The 20374-nt window shown below is 35.4% G+C and overlaps 2 protein-coding genes across 3 annotated transcripts in view; one reads left to right on the forward strand and one right to left on the reverse strand.

The window, feature by feature from the left end:
• The window catches only part of LOC107472798 (putative disease resistance protein At3g14460), a 53428-nt gene extending 41822 nt beyond the window's left edge, over window positions 1-11606 (forward strand). The window contains exons 3-6 of one of the 2 annotated variants that reach the window (XR_001588853.3): window positions 172-381; window positions 720-874; window positions 1039-1130; window positions 1657-1917. Coding sequence is in view for 1 of the 2 variants with exons in the window: in XM_052257529.1 (XP_052113489.1) it covers window positions 10380-10833 (454 nt within the window). In the remaining variant the exon portion in view is untranslated. Of the gene's footprint in view, window positions 1-171; window positions 382-719; window positions 875-1038; window positions 1131-1656; window positions 1918-10379; window positions 10838-11268 lie in introns of those variants that run through there. The other variant, XM_052257529.1, reaches the window with a different exon arrangement.
• Window positions 11607-12667: 1061 nt separating this feature from the next.
• Window positions 12668-20374, reverse strand: part of LOC127744840 (uncharacterized) — a 20029-nt gene continuing 12322 nt past the window's right edge. The window contains exon 2 of the mRNA XM_052257536.1: window positions 12668-13048. Coding sequence (XP_052113496.1) covers window positions 12747-13048 — 302 coding nt within the window. The 3' untranslated portion in view covers window positions 12668-12746. The remainder of the gene's footprint in view (window positions 13049-20374) is intronic.

The following is a 20374-nucleotide window of genomic DNA, read 5'->3' on the forward strand; positions in this document are numbered from 1 at the left end:
CTTTCATTTATCGGAAAGCTCTCAGTTTGCAGTTGTAGTTAAACAAATATCCTTTCTTACTCTGGGAAACCGTCATTGTTATCTGTAATACTTGTTAACTCTCATATTTTGGGTGTTTATTTTTAAATAAATGGATGTATCAAATTTAATATTTTTTACAATCTTCTGCAGGTAGCTTGTGCACATATCGAGATGTAATCCTATACATTGGCTACACATCTTCATTTAATTCTGTGTTCATTTGAGGTAGTAATTAAGCTGGATTCATGTATTAGGAAACAGAAACTCTGTTTTCTGATTTTGGCTTCAAGTTATTGAAAAGCAAAGACATGATGGAGCAAGTTAGTGGCACTTATTACTGAAAAGGTTTGGTTGTTGTTGGTATATTTTTCTATTCCTCTCTATAATTTTCTTTCTTTTTTGTTTTTTGCACAGAGAAAAAATAAATCATAACTTTATTTGTGGAAAGAAAATAGTTACAAAATTGTGTCTGTATTTATCAATTCTTTATGATCATAGAGTTAGCTGTTGTTGCAAGATTCATGTAGGATAGTATAAGGAATCAGCATGCATAAGGTGTATAAGTTTTTTGCTCATAGATTGAATCTTACATAAAAAATAGTAGTAGATGCCTATAATAAGCTATTTCTAATATTAAGAAAAGGTTCTGTAATAATAACTATTTCTTCCTTTTTGGATTTGGACACGTTATCAAACAGATTTCCCAAGGCGACGAAGGTATGTAACTAATGCAGTCAAGATGCAAAGAATATGCTTTCCATATTTGAAGATGATAATCATATACCTGAAGTAGTTGAAGAAGTTGTAGTGATGCCATCAGCAACAATTTCGTTCCTATCAACTTCACTCAATGGTGTGTGCAGTTTGTACCCAGTGGGTCTCATTTCCTTTCACTGCTGACTCTAAAATCAAACTACTGATCCAATATTGTGTTCATGAGATTTTCACATAATTGTGTGTGGTTTTTGTGATGACAAACACTTTAAGTCTTGAAATATTTTTTAATTTGTGTTTCAGGAAGTACATATTGAGGTTTGGTAACCATATCGAAATTATCATCATTCAATCCAAAGTTCATCAGAAGAGGTGCTCTGTAATTTTAACTTCAGGTTGGTATAGTTACTCCCTTCCTCCGTACAATTTACTTTTCCTATTTTTGTTGGAGTAAGGAAAAAAGATGATAATACCTTGGTTTGAGAAGGAATTACATGTAGTTCAGGGAAAGGTGGTATTTCTACCTTTCTTATTTTTAAAGTATATGATAAACTAAATGTACTAAATATCAACTTAATTTTAGTTCTTTAACTGCTGCCAAAGTGGTTACAATGCCAAAACCGCAAATCAGTGGTGGAGCTTGTAAATTTAAACAAAAAGATGTAGCATTTCTAATGCATTCAAGTTTATTACATGAATTTATAAAGACAATCTTGATAAACTTTCTCCTCGTTGAAGAAAATATTAGGTCGGGGATTTAACTGTCAACTCTTTTGAAAATTATGTGAATTCTTAAACTACACGTCTAGTCTAATAATTTTTTTTTGTTCAAGCATTTTATGAAGATGATCATACTTTTACTAAATTGATAATGTAAATTTTTACAATTTTATGATCATACTTTTTGGGTTGATTATGCAGTCTCTATAAATCTACAGTTGGGGAGTGGTTCAATGGTGGTTTGGGCTGAAATTTTGACAGCAAGTTCTGGATGTACTTTTTCGTTCCAAATGGTTGGAGGATTAAGATAAGATTTGGAGGGTGAGATATGGCTTGTGTGCGCAAAGTAACTCTGGTTTTGTAAATTTTTCATGTTTTTGGTTACATTTATATGCTGTGGTGCTTGATTGTTTGACTTAATGTAAGCATTTGATTTGTTTACTTATTTGAGATTTTCTTGTATCCTTACTTAATTATAGTGGTACTTCTTTTTTGGTCCGAATGACCCGTGGTTTTTACCTCTTATGTTAAGAGGATTTTCCACGTTAAAATTTTGGTCTCTTGTTTTTATTTTTATTTTTTTTTACTTCTGTTATTCGATTGCTGTCACTGTTTTGTATATTGTTATCCCAGTTATTCTCTCAAGCAGCTATTCCAATTGATGAGGCATTTGCCAAATCAATGTGTTCTGCTTTCGAGTTCCTCTTCTTTCGAGATCTCAACCTTCACCCAGCCTGATGATTCCTCAGAAGATTGAACCTCTTCCTGCTCTTCCATCTGCTGTTTGGGCTCCGGTTGAGTGTCTTTTGCAGCAACACTACATTCCTCTTCTACAGTGGGTGGAACTCTTTCAGCTGCAACATGCTTCACAAGTTCGGACTCTATTGTTCCTTCTTCATCAAGAAACCCCACTGGAAGCTCCATCATACGTTCCATATCTTTGTCATTCACAGATTTAGACTCTATTTTTCTTCTTCATCAAGCAATCCAATTGGAAGCTCTATAATAGGTTCTACTTCCTCCTCTTCATGATCTGGTTCACGCTTTAAAATTTCTGTTCCACCATCTGCTGCCACGTTCAATGCCGGATCAAGTGGTGACTGAAACAAAAAAATAACGAAACAAATACATACTTCATGCAACATTTTATTACCAAATCAAGGTATATTGAAAAGAAATTGCTGATTTGATATTAAGTAAACAGCATCAATAACACATATCTGAATAATTTCCAGCTTCAGCAAGAGCCTCATTATATTCTCTCCAAGTGCAATCCTCTGCTTCTCATCATTTTGTAGATCAGAAGAGTGCTCAAACGCTTGAATAGAAGTTTTGACATTAGTCAACTCCTTACTTACTTCGGCTATCTCCTTCAATTTCTCCAATGGCTCTGATCTCCTCACTTGGTAACTGTGATACACAGCTTGAATTCAAATGGCAGCATCAACATCTGATAAAGCCTTTCTCTCCTATCCGCCTTCATCAGTTGGCTTACTAGCCTCTTCCATCATCTTCTCTGCTCCATTTTGTGCCTTCTTTTCTTCAGTATCTCCAACTGAACAATTCTCATCTGCACCCTTGTCTCCATCGGTCTTATTGTCAGTCACCTGAATGGTTTCCTCTTTTGGTTGAACTTCCTTGCTGACGTCTGCTACATTTGGAAGGCTTGAATCCGGCTGCGCTGCGCTACAATGCAGAGAATGAGAGACACAATATATAGCAAAGGTCACCTAACAGCCTAACGGCTAGTTATCAAATATAATAGCATAACAGCAACTAACCTATTGCTAACTACCATTTTCATTCTCTTCACTAATAAAGACATCACTGAATTCTTTGCTGCCGGTTCAAGAGTAAGACAGGCTGCTTCTGCCATGAATCTGTGATATAATATTGATCCCATTCTCATAAGTTTAGCATGTATGTATGCATGTCAGTTTGTTAGTTAGTTAGCAGAAAGATATCTTGCTTGTAATTCAATTTCAAACATATCCAATGTACCATCCATCCTAAGGTGTAATGCAAGTTTATGAGTACATCGGAAGTGCATTATTAGTTTATTGTTGTGTTCATTTAGAAGAGATGACAGCCAAATGACTTAGAGAAGCAATGATGTTTGTGGTTGCTGGAAGCTGGCATGGAATACAAATGCTTCAGCAGGTAGTGTACATATATGGTCATGTTGTTTCAATTCTCTTTGAACACCAACTGACCATGAAGTTCTAAACATTAAACATCTGTGTAGTTTGCAGGGATAAACTGCACTCCTCAAATTCTTCAAGAGACGGGTGTTGAAACACTTAAAGATATTGGCATTAGCTCCAAATCTACATCATTCCTAATCAGTGCTGTCACAACCTTGTTGATTCTTCCTGGTATAGCTTTAAGCATGAGGCTCATAGATATCTCAGGAAGAAGGTACTCTTTTCTTTCTTTTTTTTTTTTGGTTTGGCAGTTTAATACCTGTTTAGTTGTGTATTTCTGTTATCATTTTGAAGACACTCTGGAGATCTCAAAATTTAACCCTTCAAATTGGCCACCAGAGTTGGCTAAATACTTGCTTCATGAAATGGAAGGTTCAAATATGTTTTAGGATAGTTTGAAAAAAGTATACTTTTTAAGCATCTTTCTATTTGCTTCTATTTGTTGTCTACTTGTCAAAAACAGATTCCTTAATATGCAGGCAACTACGACTCGCTGCGATTCCTGTGATGATAGTCTCGGTTATGCTTTTGTTTCTGGTGCTTTAAGATGGCCTATGGACCAATTCCAAACTTACTCTGCTCTGAGATTTTTCCAACAAGGGTGTGCGGCCTCTGCTAGCTATATGCGCTCTAGTGTTATGGATTGGAAGCATAATTGTCACATACACACGGCCTGTGATGCTCAGCTCAATCGGACTCGCCGGTTTCTTTGGCATATATGCTGTTGCTTGTTACAACTCCTGGATATTTGTGTTCCTGGAGGTTCCAGAAACAAAGGGCGTGCTTCTGCCAAGAATCTGTGACAAAATATTGATCTCATTCTCATGAGTTTAGCGTGTATGCATGCATGTCAGTTAGTTAGAGAAAGATATCTTGGTTGTAATTCAATTTCAAACGTATATGCACCATCCTTCTTAACGTGGAATGCAAGTTTATGATTACTTAATTAGCTTGATTTATATGCACCTTATCACAAAATGATGTCTCAGTCTTTTTCACTAATTAAAGAAACCAATAATGCAGCATTTACTAATATACGTTTAAAATTAAATAATAAAAATATAATTATAAAAATTTGATAGGAATAATGAAAGAAGAAAAATGAAAAAAATAAATTGTGTCTCTTGTTAGTATTTCTGAACACGATGTTTGTGTTCATATCTATCTCATCTGTTAAACAGAGAAATTTTTTGTCTTTGGTGTATCCAACATTTGAGATTTTTTTTTAGATGTATTGAACAAATGGATGATTCAAATTTATTGTTTCTACTATCTTCTGTAGGTAGCTTGTGTACATGTTGAGATGTAATCCTATACATTGACTATATTTCTTCATTTAGTTCTAAGTTCATTTCAGGTGGTAATTAAGCTGAATTGATGTGTTGGGAACCAGAAACTGTGTATCTCATTTTGGCTTCATGTTATTGAAAAGCAAAGATGATGGAGAAAGTTGAAGTGGCACTTATCATTGAAAAGCTTTTGTTGTTGTTGGTATATTTCTCGGTTTCTCTCTATAATTTTATTTTTGCTTTTTTGCATAGAGAAAAAATAAATGATAGCTTGATTTGTGGAAAGAAAAGTTATAAAATGGTCTTTCTGTCTTGCCAATTCTTTGTGAGCCAGCTGTTATTTGAAAGATTCATGTCGGATAGTAAAAGGAAGCAGCATGCATGAGATGTATAAGCTTTCAAAATAGAAGGATCAAAATTAAACCAATGATCCAACATTGTGTTCATGAGGTTTTCACATATCTGCATTACTAAAAATGGTATAAAAAATAAACAAGAAAAGAGAGAATGTAGAACAATAAGCGTGTGTGGCTTTTGTGATGACAAACACTTCTTGTAATGTTTTTTAATTTGTGTTTCAGGGGATACGTTGAGGATTAAGCAGCAATTGCCATGAGAGCATTGCAGTTCTGGACAGAATCTTGAATTGCAGTTTCAGTAAAGAAAAAGCAACAGAAATGCAGAGTCATTTATGACTTCTACCTTTTTTCATATATATATATATAAGATAAAAAGATAACTGATGTCATTATGAAAGTTAGATATCCTTTTATCTTATCATCCAGAAACTCTATACTTAACTGAATTTGCAATGTATTAAAAGATATGCCTTTGGTTTGATGTATCTTTCAGTGACAAGCAATAAGTGTGAGCTGAATGATTGGAAGGAGCAAATCTTCATCTCAAATTAAAGAACTGCTGTGTGATGTAATGTAGATTTGAGCAAAGCTTTAGACTGCCTTTACCATGTGTGTTGTTCAATTGGCAAATCTGGGGTGAGAATATTGATATGATTTTTTTTCTCCCCTAAAATGATCTCTACAAGGGATATATTATTGAAAAATAAGCATAATGGATTATGTTAATCGTATTCATGTATTAGAGCATCAATTTAAACACTGAAGTTCTCAATGATTGGACTGCACTTGTATTTAAAAACTTTGTCAAGTGGCTAGTAATGTAGTGTTGAAAATGTGACATTTGTTTATCACCATCTGCATCTACATTGCCACATGCTCATTCTAGTACAAATTTGAGCCTACCACTATAGCAAAATCATTTTTGTAAGTAATCCGCAACAGACCTGCAATTATCAAGCATCATGACCGTAACCAGTTCTAATCTGACTGCTCAAAGAATTGGTTGTTGCTTGGAAAATTAAATTGTCTCATGTAATTTAAAAATAGAGTAAATAGGCATTTTGATTGTCGACAAAAATCAGATTTTGACAAAATAGTCTCAATAGATAATAATGACAAGATGACTCCAAAAATATGTTCTATTTGACAAAATGATTCAAGTGCTAATTCTTCGACGAAGTTGCCTACATGACATACTGACATATTGTCTGCTGACATGGCATACCATTTCTCTAGTAAAAAAAGAAAATATTATTTGTACATGTGATTATGTATTTCACGCTCTTTCTCCCTTTCTATCACATTTAAACTTAATAATCATTTGAATTATATGGCTATTTAAATGTTTCAACTATTATTATCGAATTAAAATAGTAGAGAACAGTACTAGCTATTAGCTGGGTTGTGCAGAAAGTCTGAAACCTTCCTCAAGTTGCAATTTTAATTTGTGAAGAGTATCCTTGAAGGCAGCTACCACATGATGAAGTCAATGGTCTAAGCTATGTTGCCAACATATTTTAACCTCACACGATCCATTATTGTTATCAATAATGATATGCATTGCTATCACATGATGATGATCCAACATTAAATTATATAGTTAATTAATTTCCACAAAGACTAGTTTCGGTTGGTCACCCTTTTGCTATTTGAATATTGTGTTTCAACCTTCAAAGAAGAATATAAAAATGAAGTAAATATAGCAAAGCTAGCTATGCACTCCACGCGATGTCAACGAGATTTTGGTGAGGAACCTTCGTGATATCTCGCTTATATGCCTTTTATTATTGTTGAATACTTTGCAAGCATTACTGCAATATTGCTCTCTCTTCCTTACATTCTCAAAATCCAATCACTCACTGATTAATTCGCTGTTGTTGTGATCTGTATCATATCATGGCTGAAGCACTTGTTGTTGGAGCTTTAGTTTCTGGCTCCATCAGCCTTGTTCTTAACAGGCTCATTTCACCTGAGTTTGTCAACTCGGTGGTGAGCAAGAAGCTAGACCGGAAGTTGGTTGAGAGGCTCAAGACTGCTCTCTTGGCTGCCAAAGCTCTGGCTGCTGACGCTGAGCAGAAGCAGTTTGGAAACGAACTTGTGAGAGAATGGCTTGATAATCTCAGGGATGCTCTCTACACTGCTGATGACTTGCTGGACCGTGCCTTAATCAAAGCTGAAACTCGCAAAAAGGTATGCATTCGTCTTCCTCACTTCCTTGATTTGTCTGCTAGGAAGATGGTGACCAAGATAGAAGATGTGGTTGAAAGAATAGTAGATCTTGAGAAACGCAAAGATAGCCTTGGTCTCAAAGAGATTCCAACGGGAAGCTCCTCATGGAGACCTCCATCCACTTCTCTTGTGAAGGGGAACGTGTTCGGCAGGGATGCTGACCAACAGGCACTAATCAAGATGCTCAATGACAATAATGATCATAACTTGTCTGTCATCTCTATTGTTGGTATGGGCGGGGTTGCTAAAACTACTTTAGCACAATGGCTCTACAACAATAAGGATTTGATGCACGGGGTTGATCTGAAAGCATGGATTTGTGTTTCTGAAAATTTTGATGTTGTTGAGACTACTAAGAATGTTATAAAGGGGATCTCTTCGGGTGTTTGTAGTCTTGACGGCTTTGATTTACTTCAACAAGATTTGAAGGATAAACTGTCAGAAAAGAAGTTCTTCATTGTTTTGGACGACGTTTGGAGTGAAGATGCTGACAAGTGGAATAGTTTTATCACCCCTTTTCAACATGGGAGAAAAGGAAGCACTATTCTCCTAACTACCCGCATGGTAAATGTTGGTCGAATAGTCCAACACTATAACTCTTACACCCTCAATCAACTGTCAGATGATGATTGTTGGTCTATTTTTGCGGACAATGCATCATTTCCTGAATCAAATGGGAGCTCAGAACTGGAAGGAATAGGTAGAAAGATTGTCGAGAGGTGTGATGGGTTGCCGTTAGCTGCAGAAACACTTGGACGCTTGTTGCGCTCAGAGCATCGTGTTGAAGAATGGAATAAAATACTGTTGAGTGACATTTGGGAATTTTCTGTGGCAAATTGCAAGATTGTTCCTGCATTGTTATTAAGTTACCATCATCTGCCTACTCATTTAAAAGGTTGCTTTGTTTATTGTTCGTTGTATCCCAAAGATTATAAACTTGATAAAGATGAATTAATCTTGCTATGGATGGCTGAAGATCTTTTGCGACCACCAAGCAGGGGACAGACTCTAGAAGAAGTTGGTTGCGAGTGTTTTGATGGCTTGGTTTCAAGACTATTCTTCAAGCAGGTCGAGAACGATGACGAGAAGTATTTTGTGATGCATGATCTCATGCATGACTTGGCAACTTTTCTTGCTGGAGATCTTTGTTGTAGATTTGGTGAAAAAGAAGAGATGAGTATTCTAACTCGGCATTTGTCCTACGATCATTCAATCCCTGAGGAAACATGGTCCTCTAGTAAAATAAAATATTTGAGGACATTATTCTATATCAATGATGGATCTTATATCGAGAAAGCAACCGCAACATTACCATTTGACATATTGTCAAAGAATAAATACTTGAGAGTTTTATCCTTTGGTAGAATTGATATATTTCCTGATTCAATAGATAAATTGATCCAACTGCGCTATTTGGATCTTTCTTGGAGTGATATTGAGGTATTGCCCGAGTCATTGTGCAAGTTGTGTAATTTACAAACGTTAAAGCTAAAAAATTGTTTTTCCCTAACTATGCTGCCTAATGGCATGTGTAAGCTTGTGAAATTGCGGCATCTTGATATCAGGGGTACTCCCCTGAAAGAAATGCCCAAAGGAATGAGCAAATTAAAACAGTTGCACATTTTAAGCAAGTTTGTAGTGGGAAAGCAAGAAGACAATGGAATCCAAGAGTTAGGAGGACTTTTAAATCTTCATGGATCACTTCAGATTCAGAAATTGGAGAATGTGGTTGATGGCAATGAGGCAAGGAGTGCAAGGCTAATAGATAAGAAGCACATTGAGGAGTTATTGTTGAAATGGTCTGTGTCTTCAGGTGATGATATGGTTTCAAACACACATACTGATGAACAAGATATACTTGGAGGCTTGCAACCACACACTGGCTTGAAAGAGTTAACTGTTGAAGGATACAAAGGTAAAATATTTCCTGACTGGATTGGGCATTCCTTGTACCAAAACATGACAAGTGTATCTCTCAAGTCTTGCAAGAATTGCTGCATGCTGCCTTCACTTGGACAGCTGCCATCTCTAAAGTCCCTCCGCATTGAAAGGTTTGATGAGCTGAAGAGCATTGGCAAGGAGTTTTACAAGAATGAAGGCCATCAACATTCTTCGCCTATTGCACCGTTTCCCTCACTGGAGTCATTGGAATTTGATAAGATGTCATGTTGGGAGGAGTGGCACTTACCTGACTCAGAAGCTTTTCCTCAGCTTAAGAGTCTTCAAATAACAGCGTGTCGAATGTTAAAGGGAGATATGGTTAATCAGGTATTAATGAGAATCGTTTCTTCCTCATCGGATGTTTCCAAAGTGCGCCAACTGAAAATACGAGAACATCGTGCACGATGGGCTAAAGAGATGAGACTTGATGGGGATAGGTTATCAATTAGTGGATTTGAATGTGTGGCGGAGTGTGCATTTAAGGCAAGGATCATCCACCATCTAACTTCCCTCCAAGAAATATATTTCTTGTGGTGTGAGTCTGTTGTATCCTTGGGGGACAATTGTTTACCCAAATCTTTGCAAAAGCTCAGAATCTATTCTTGGCGCCAAATTGAATTACTCCAGCAACAACACAAGTATGATTTTGTACATCTACAAATAGAATTCAGTTGTGATTCACTGACCTCATTGTCGTTGGATGCCTTTCCCAATCTCGAGAATCTGGAGATAAGAGGGTGTTCAAATATGGAATCAGTTTCAATGTCAGAGCCACCACACGCTGCTCTTCAACGTCTCACAATCAGTCAATGCTCCAAATTTGTGTCATTGCCATCTGACATGAATAGTCTTCTCCCAAACTTACACTCTCTGGACATACGAGGTTGCCCAAACATTTGTAGGTGGCCAGAGGGTGGTTTGCCGGCTAACCTGAAAGAGCTTAGTGTAGGAGAATATGAGCAACAAGTGAGGGGTCTATCATGGTTGGGCAACTTGGACAACCTCACTCATCTCACCATTTCTGGTCTTGGGTGTGAGAGCATAAAGTCATACCCAGAGGTGGGTTCGCTGCCTCGCCTTCCCTCCCTTACCACTCTACATATCCAAGAGTTTGATAATCTGGAGATATTGGAGTGCACCGAGCTTCTCCGCCTCACCTCCCTCCAACAACTACACATTTCATACTGTCCAAAGCTGAAGAATATGGAAGGAGAAAAGCTGTCTCCCTCTCTCTTACTACTTCAACTTGATTCCTGTGGTTTGCTGGGTGGACACTACAAGAACAAGCATCAACAAATTTGGTCCAAAATTTCCCACATCCCCACCATTCAAGTTGATAACAGACAAATTCTCTGAGCAGGTAATTCTCTAACCTTCATGTTTGTCATGCTACCACAATTAAATTCACACATGCATAAATTTCCTTTTCCTTCAACTCAATTTTTTTTCTCTTTCTTTAAACAACATTACCCACTTGAACTCATATGCCAACTCCAAAATTTGCATTCTTTTCTTTCATTTATCGGGAAAGCTCTCAGTTTGCAGTTCTAGTTAAACAAATATCCTTTATTACTCTCAGAAACAGTCTTTGCTATATATAATACTTGTTAACTCATATGTTTCAAAAGAAAATCACATTTAAAGAGGATGATAACAATTACCATCAAACAAAAATTGAAACACAGGGAATATCCTTTTTCCATGTATCCGACATTTGAGATTTTTTTTAGATGTATTAAACAAATGGATGAATTAAATTTACTTTTTTAATGTTTTTACTATCTTCTGCAGGTGGCTTGTGTACATATCAAGATGTAATCCTATACATTGGCTATATATCTTCATTTAATTCTAAGATCATTTGAGGTGGTAATTAAGCTAGATTAAGGTGTTGGGAACCAGATACTGTGTTTTCTGATTTTGGCTTAATGTTATCAAAAAGCAACGACATGATGGAGAAAGTTAGAGTAGTGGCACTTATGATTGAAAAGCTTTTGTTGTTGTAGGTGTATTTTTCTATTCCGCTATAATTTTATTTTTGCTATTTTCCACAGAGAAAAAGTAAATGATAGCTTAAAAGAAATCAGCATGCATGAGGTGTATAAGCTTTCAAAATAGAAGGATCAAGTTGCTGCTGTGTAATCATTTTTAACCATATATTCAATCATTGGATAAAGTCAATATTATTAGATTCCTATAATAAGCTATTCTAATACCAAGAGTAAATTTTCTGTACATATATTAAGCTGCGGTGGAATTCAAATTATTCAAGAAGTATTGTGATAGAATATTTGATCTTTTGGACTTAATTAAAGAGGTTATTGCCATGTAAAGTGAGTGTATTATGTATATTGAAATCTTTTGGGTTCCTCTTCTTTCGAGAACTCAACCTTCACCCAACCATCTGATGATTGCTCAGAAGATTGAACCTCCTCAGGCTCCAATTGATTGTCTTTCGCAGCAACACTACATTGCTTTTCTACAGCAGGTGGAACTGTTTCAGGCTCGTCACACATCACAAGTTTGGACTATTGTTTCTTCTTAATCGAGAAACACCAAAGGAACACTTTAGCTAACTGAATTTGCATGTGTCTGTTATCATTACCAAGACACGCTGGAGTTGTCAAATTTTAACCCTTCAAATTGGCCACTAGAGTTAGCTAATATACTAGTATCATGAAATCGAAGGTTCGAATTGCGTTTTAGGATTTTATGAAAAATAGTACACTTTTTTAAGCATCTTCTATTTGCTTTTATTTGTTTTCAAACTTGTCAAAAACAGATTCTTTGATGTGCAAGCAACTATATGAAGGTTCCAGACACCAAGGACATGCCCCTTGAAGTCATCACAAAATTATTTGCTGTTGGTGCAAGAGTAAGACAGTCTGCTTCTGCAATGAATCTGTGACATAATATTGATCTCATTCTTATGAGTTTAGTGTGTATACATGCATGTCATATTAAACTACTCTTTCACCTTAGCCCATGACAACAATAAAGAAGTCTCGCAGCCCACAAATGCAGCCCAACAGAATACATAAATTCAACATAATAAAACCATAAAAAAATGAGATAAGAAAAGATGAAGAATATTGTATTTTTTGTTTTAAACAAAAAATCCACCTGAAATAGAATGGTATAAACATAGAAGTCGAACTAATTGTTCCATTATGTACAATTGCAATTCCAGTAGCATAAAAATTTAACTATCAGTTATTGACACAGATTCGAACACATCACAACACTTAAACATTATACGAATCTGGAGCTCAAGACATGGAAAAAGCGAACCCCAAAGCCGCGATCGGCATTGACTTCCACCACTCCCTGTTGTTCTTGTAATCGTCGGAGGGTAAGACCACATTGAGTTTCTTTTGTGGTTTGGTAACAATAACCTCGTTGTGGTCGACGCTGCTGTCACGACGATCCTTTGTGATGCGGCCACTGGACGGTGGACACTTCGATAGCTTCTTCTTATTAGTAGTTGGGTGTGGACAGTAGCACGATTTTAATTTGGTGAAGAACTTCTTCATCTTTGAATGTGGAATTGAATTGTTTGTGGATAGTAGCTCTGAAACCATGATAAAACTATGAAAGAATGAGATAAGAAAAGATGAAAAATATTGTATTTTGTATTTTTTGATTAATTGATTGAATTGAATTGAATTGAATTGTAAATTATGAAGGTAAAACTAAATATATATAGAACATTGGCCTATGAAAGATAAAAGCAAATAAAGGATAAGATAAGAACAAATAAAGATAAGATAAAAATAAGATAAGATAATAAAGGCTAAAATTGTAATTGAATTTATATATTCTGTTGGGCTGCACTTGTGGGCCGCCAGACTTTTTTATTGTTGTCATGGGCTAAGGTGGAAGAATAGTTTAATATGTCAGTTAGTTTGTTAGTTAGTTAGAAGAAAGATATCTTGCTTGTAGTTCAATTTTGAACATGTTTATTGTACCATCATTCTTAAGGTGGAATGCAAGTTTATGATTACCTTGATTTATATGCACTTCATCACAAAACAACGTCTCTGTCTTTTCTGCATGCAGCATTGACTAGTATACGCTTGAAATTAAACCATTTTATTTTTTTTTTAATAAAAAAAGTGCTCTCGTTTTTATTCTAATATTTGTTTTGTGCATCACGCACACTTAAATATAGTATATTATAAATTAAAGCAAAGTGGCGGCAGCACATAAAACATAACTCAGAGGATCTTCCAGGCTACCAGAAACTGAAAAAGAAGAAGTAATTAATGGAAACCATGGTGTGCCTTCGGCCACTTAATACCATTTTTCCAACTTTCAATATCCATAGCAAAATCTGGTATTCATGTATGTTGTCTCCTTTTTCATATCAACACCAAGAAACATTCAAACGCTATCTATGCCTCATCATCAAATATTTTCCCAGAAGTTGCTAAGCTATTATATGATGCATAAATAAATGAATACATGTTTTGGTTCTAAAAAATGCACTTAATTTTGTATTTCAAATGCGCACTGTTTACTCATACTCAACCAATTTAGTTGCTCAAAATACACATGATTAGGAGGTATGATATTGTGTGATAAAGTATTATTTTTCCTATATCAAATGCCTTAGAGAAGCTTTTGTGTTGGAAGATTCATGTAGGATCGTAAAAGGAACCAGCATGAATTGTATAAGTAGCTTTCAAAATAAAAGGATCAAGTTATATTGTTGTGTAATCTTTTTTACCATAAATTGAATCATTGGATAAAAATAATAGTATTAGATGCCTATAGTAGTAAGTTATTCTAATATCAAGAGAAAAGGTTCTGTAATAATAACAATTTCTTTGTTTCTGGATTTGGAAACGTTATCAAACAGATTTCCCAAGGTGATGAAGGAATGTGGCTAATGCGGTCAACATTCAAAGAATATGCTTTCCACATTTGAAACATGAAATAGTCATTGGAAGGAGAAGTTGCAGTGATGCCATCAGCAACAATTTCATTCCTATCAACTTTTTGGTTTTTCCATTTTTGTGATGACAAACACTTTGTCTTGAAATGTTTATTTTTTTGGTGTCTTGAGAGGGTTTTCCACGTTAAAATTTTGCTGTCTTGTCTCTATTTTTATTTTTTTGGTTTCTGTTATTCGATTACTGTCACTGTTTTATGTTTTGTTATGGCAATTATTTTCTCAATCAACTATTCATATTGAGGAGGTATTTGCCAATTTCGGACTATAACTAATTATATTATGAATTGTAATTTTACCAGATTTTTAACTCATGACTTGAAAATGATATGCAAAGTACTTCTTTTCCAAAACAGAAGAAAGAAAATACTTACACAATTTTATGTGAGATACTATCTATGCATTCATAAGATTTCATGAGAAATATAATAATTATTGCCTCAGAGGATTCCTGTTTTCTAAAAAGGTGTTTCTTAAGAAGTATCTTGTACAAAAGATTAATCCTGAGGCTAGGAACAAACACACGGAACTAAACTTGAAGAGAAATTCTAGAAAGAATTAGAGAGAACAAGGAATTTCTGAAGTAAAAATGAAATGAATTCAAGCTCTCTATAGTAGTGCGTTGGTACCATTATGCTAAGAATGAAAATCCATAATAGCAGATTCAAAGGAAGATAATTGTTTTAGCCTAATTTCATCGCGGTTCCGAGCTCAGCGGGCTTTCACATGAGTTATAATGTCTGTGTATATAATTCTAGTTCTATAACTTCAATGAATTTTGAGGTTATTATTTTATTTAAAAAAAATTCCTAAAAATAAACTTTATTTTAATACGTATGAATATACTTTTCTTACTAAAAAACGTTTTGCAAAAGTGTACTTTCCTATGCTTAGTATACGCTTAATGAAAATTTTTCAAGGCAAGTTTTCAAGTTACTGAACTTACCCGCCATTCGAATTCACAGAGGTTTTCTTCTTCACCTTCCTTCGTATCTCGCCGTCGCCGCCACTCACCATCTCCGTCTCGTGAGCTCACCGTCGCTGCTCACAATCGTCGTCTCGCGCGCTCACCGTCGCTGCTCCCAATCGTCGCAAGCCTCCTTGGCTCATCATCGTAGCTCACATCGTCGCCTCGTCGCTCACCATCGTGCACTCACTAGATAATCATTCTCTGATTCACTCTCTATCTTCTCTTTCTTGCTCATTACCTCACTTCTTCTCTCGTTTCAGTGTCGAAGAAGGTATGTTTCTGATTGTTAGGGTTCTAGGTTCGTATATTTAACTGCATTTTATATATAATTAAGTGCTGGATTTGAGATTTTTGTGGTATAAATAACTGAATGCCCTGGTTTAGATGGTCAAACTCGTAAGGAATTGTATATTTCAGTGGAGGTGGAATAATTGAGGAAAAACATATATATAATGAGAATATATAATGAAAAGTGAAAAGTGCCTTTTTGATTAAACATCCAGTCCGATTCAATACTCTTTCAAATGTCGTGATTCATTCAACACAAGTTTTATCAGAGACGTGATTAAGCAATGCATGCCAGAGCTGTTTACTTATTCAATTTCCTGGCAGCTTTCTCATGTAATTTCCCCTGAAATTCGAATGTGTTCTATTCCACTGTTTGATAAATGGTCCTTGGGATTTTATCTTGTATGTGCTACTTTTTCAGGAGATTTTGAAGAGCAAGTTCGGTTCAGGTCTATCAGTGATCATAAAGTCTTGTTGTTTTCTCCTAAGTATTTTGTTGAAGTTTTCACCCCATCACTTGTAAAATTATCCTGTCAGCTGCATTCACTCGGATGTGTGCCACTTCTGTGGAAACAATTAGTCTTACAACTTGGGCCTAGTGTCAATTGTGATACTAACTAGCTCGATGGCATTTCAACTGTCAGTTATGATCTTGTGTTATTCTCTATATGCTGATGAGTGATGACTGCTTCAATAGGATAATTGTTTTGAGGATGATGAGCCAATTGGCTAAGCATAACTTAACAAAAGCAGATTATATTAATTATCAAGATAAGAAGAAGCTCAATTTCCTTGATGATCTGACTCATGCTAAACCTGATATTGTTTTCTTTTTACCACTTACAGGTGTTTCTCATCATAAGAAGGCGCGTGGTTGTTTTTGATAAAATCCTACAAAACATGTACACAAGGATTAACAGCTTCAATTTTTCAAAAAATTTTTTACTAATATAAGATTATCTGCTTGCTTCAGAATTGTCTGAATTGGTTAAATGTGAAACTCTATCTCATGTATCAATGTAATATAAACATTGTTAATTGTTAAGTTTTGTTATCTTTTTCTTGCATGAGTGATTATTATTTTTCTTCTTCAATCATAAATTTTGATATTTGAACTTTTATGAACTAGTTATGTATTATTTTTTCAGAAATGCCTTCCTCCATGCTGATTGGTCACTGATTGAGAAGACTGAAGACCAGAAGAAATACATTTGTGCCTGGAAGTCAAAGGCACTGCAATCATTGCACCAAAACCAATTCGCGCGACTCCTGACCTTGTTACCGGAGGATTTGTCTCAGCCATGGACTCGGTCCCTCAACTGATCAAATGGCTATTTGCTCGCAAAACCTCTATTAAATTGTCTTTGTAAAGTTCTAGTCCAAACACAGTAGGAGGGGGGGTGGAGGGGGAGGAGAGTTACCCAGAAGAGCTTGTTCCGCATTCTGTATTATACATTTATTTTTATTATACAATATTTGATTAATTTAATTAAAAATACAGAATTATATATATGAATTTAAGAAGCCTAGCCTCTGAGAATATTGGCAATGTCTGAATAGGCATTTTTCACTAAAGCGTCTCCAAAACAAGAAAACGTAGCCTTTGATAAAGGCTTTTTTTTTTCATTTTTAGCTATATTTTTCAAGATTTACTGAATGAGTGATTTTTTTTAGTAACAAATCCTAATTGAATATAAAAACATGTGCATAAAAATTAAATTATTTTAAGATTTATTTATTTTCTCACTTTATTTATTTATTTAAACTTAACAAAATTAGTTAATAATGTGATTTTTCTAATAAAATCTTGACTTTAAATTTTCGTTTTACATTAAGAAATATATCTTTTACAAAACAAATTTAAATCAATTTTTGATTAAAAGGCAGGCAGTCGAGGAAGAGTTTGTTTCATAATTAAATCAAGAACTAAAAAATAACTACTAAAGACAACAAATCCCACATTATCATCATTCTTTAAATTCTTAGCTCAAGAATGGAACGCTTCATCAAGCCATTTCTGGCCTCAGCCTAAGTCCCTGCCTCTGCCTGTAAGCCTTTTTTGCTTTCAACTCATACGCTTCTTCATTGGCTTTCATCTCTTTGAAAGAAGCTCCACATCCTATTAGAATACTTTCCTTATTTAGTTAAAAGTTTCCAAATTTACATTATACAAAAATTAAAAGATTCTAAAATAAAATTTTGAAGATGAAATTTTTCTGGATTTTATCCACAATTTAATGTAATCTAAACCACTTTAATTTAAGAAGTGAAGCTTATATTAAATGTAATCTTTGTGGAAGTTCCCTTAATTTAATTTAATCTAAACAACTCTAATCTAAAATGAGGATTCTATAAATGTGTTATTAAAGGATTAAACCAAACGAAAGAAACTCTCCAAGAAACCAAGAAGAAGAAGAACCAAGAAGAAGAACAAAGAAACTAAGAAGAAGAAGGGAAGACTTACAGAACGCAGGAATGATTGCAGAGGAAATAGATGACGCAGCAATAATTGAAGAGGAGCTAAATGCTCTTTTAATGATGGATACCAAGGAGATGAAGATGATGGAAGATCTGTTTGCCTCGGGCTTGGACGACAATCAACAGCTGCATTCTTGGGATAACACTCTTTCAAACATGGATATGGAGTATAACCCAGAAAAGATGAAAGAGGAACTGGAAGCTTTTTTCATGATGGATACGAAAGAGAACTGGGAGGAGACGGAAGCTACCAAGCATTCTCAGCCTCAGCTCCAGCCGCATACAACGAACTTTGAAGAGCAATGTGCTATTGAAGTCGGTGTTAATCAACCACGTGGGCTAGAATCTCCGCCTCAGCCTCTGCCTCTGCCTCAGCTAGAATCTCCACCTCAGCCTACCTCCCAGTCTCTGCCTCTGCCTCTGCCTCTGCCTCAGCTAGAATCTCCACCTCAGCCTACCTCCCAGTCTCTGCCTCTGCCTCTGCCTCTGCCTCAGCTAGAATCTCCGCTTCAGTCTCAGCATCAATCCAAGTCGCAGACGGATATAAGCAAGATGACAGAGCAGTTTTTCAATGACACTTGGGGTTATCAACCACCGTTAGAGATGATTGCCGCAGTGGGTGGTAATCAACAACCTCAGGTCTGGACTTGGGAGGAGAACAAAGCCTTTGAGTCGGTTATCGCCAATTGTTTCCAGGATGCTATACACAATCACTGGAAAACCGTAGCTGCTCGCCTCCCTGGAAAGACTCCGGCACAGCTGCAAGAGCGATTCTTGAAACTGATGACCGAGGTTAATGCTATCAAAAACGGTAATCCTGAGAACATGAACATCATGATACCTCTGCCTGCTACCCCATTGGAACACAACCTTCTTTCCATTCCCGTCGTCAATGCAACACCACCACCACCACCTCCACCGCCTCATTGGACGCACCATCAGCATCACAGGTTGTTCCTCTAAATATTTTCATTCTCTTTTTATTTCTTTATTTATTTTTTTTCCATACAGATATATGGATACCCTGTTTTTCTGTAATGTAAATATATCTTGGTAATTTATCATGGTAGGATGGAGGTAATGGCGCCAGCGGCAGACATGCCAGTGCCAATGCATATTACCTTACTCTCATCATCAATGTCAGGGGCAAGAAGAGAGCAAAACCAACATGCCAACAGCAACATAATCCAACATGAACCTTTACATGCGGCTTCTAGTAACAACAATAAACGGCAACAAACAGTTCATTGGACTTTACAAGAGCACAAGTATGTGTTCGTCGTTTAAAGCTCAGAGAGAACTTTCCTATAAATTCTGCTAATCATTCATTATATCAAACTATCTCTTTTGCAGGTTGTTTCTCCAAGGCTACGAAGAATTAGGAAAACAATGGTCAAAAATTTCAAGTGAATATGTTAAAACAAGAACTTATTCACAAGTTGTTAGTCACTCTCAAAAATTCTTTAAACGCCAGGAGAAAAGAGCTAGAGGAGAAAATCTAGGAAGAAAGAGTATGCTTGACATAACTGATTATAGTACGTAATTTTTTCACTATTCTAAAAATTATTTAATTTGTTACTCTAAACTCTTTGAATTATTTAATCATGGTAGTTATCTTATTTTAATTAATATTTTATGTAGGAACTATAATATAATATGTGTATTTTATTGGACCAAAGAAAATTTACGAAAAGAGGAAGAGACTACTCAAGCAAAAAGTTTTAGTAGTATATTTAGTTTGGTTTAATTATTACCTTAATTATTTTTCTTTTCTAAAATGTGAATGTATGCCAATTTAACATTAGTAAAGGGTAGCATATGGCTTAGTTTGATTAATGGTGTAGGAATATTGGTATGTATAGAACAATGGTGTAAGTATTGAAATATTTGATCCCCTAACTCTCTTGCTCTAATGGCAATGCCGAAGGAGTGGTGGGCTAGGTCCTATCTAAGGTCTCGATGGCTTTGCCGAAGGGACTTTAGATGGAACAATGTATCTTTTTAAATAATTATTAGTTTAAAATATGTTATTTATAAGTTATTTTACATAATATTTTGTATATTTTTAATTTTTTAGAAAAATCTCACTTTTCAATTTTTATGAGGTTATTTTAAAATCATATAAATATATTTATTCATGATATAGCATCTATTGATTTTTAGAACAGAAAACAACGAACGATAAAATAATTTAATATTTATTTTTA

The sequence above is a fragment of the Arachis duranensis genome, chromosome 2, assembly GCF_000817695.3.
Source record: "Arachis duranensis cultivar V14167 chromosome 2, aradu.V14167.gnm2.J7QH, whole genome shotgun sequence".
NCBI classification, from domain to species: Eukaryota; Viridiplantae; Streptophyta; class Magnoliopsida; order Fabales; family Fabaceae; genus Arachis; species Arachis duranensis.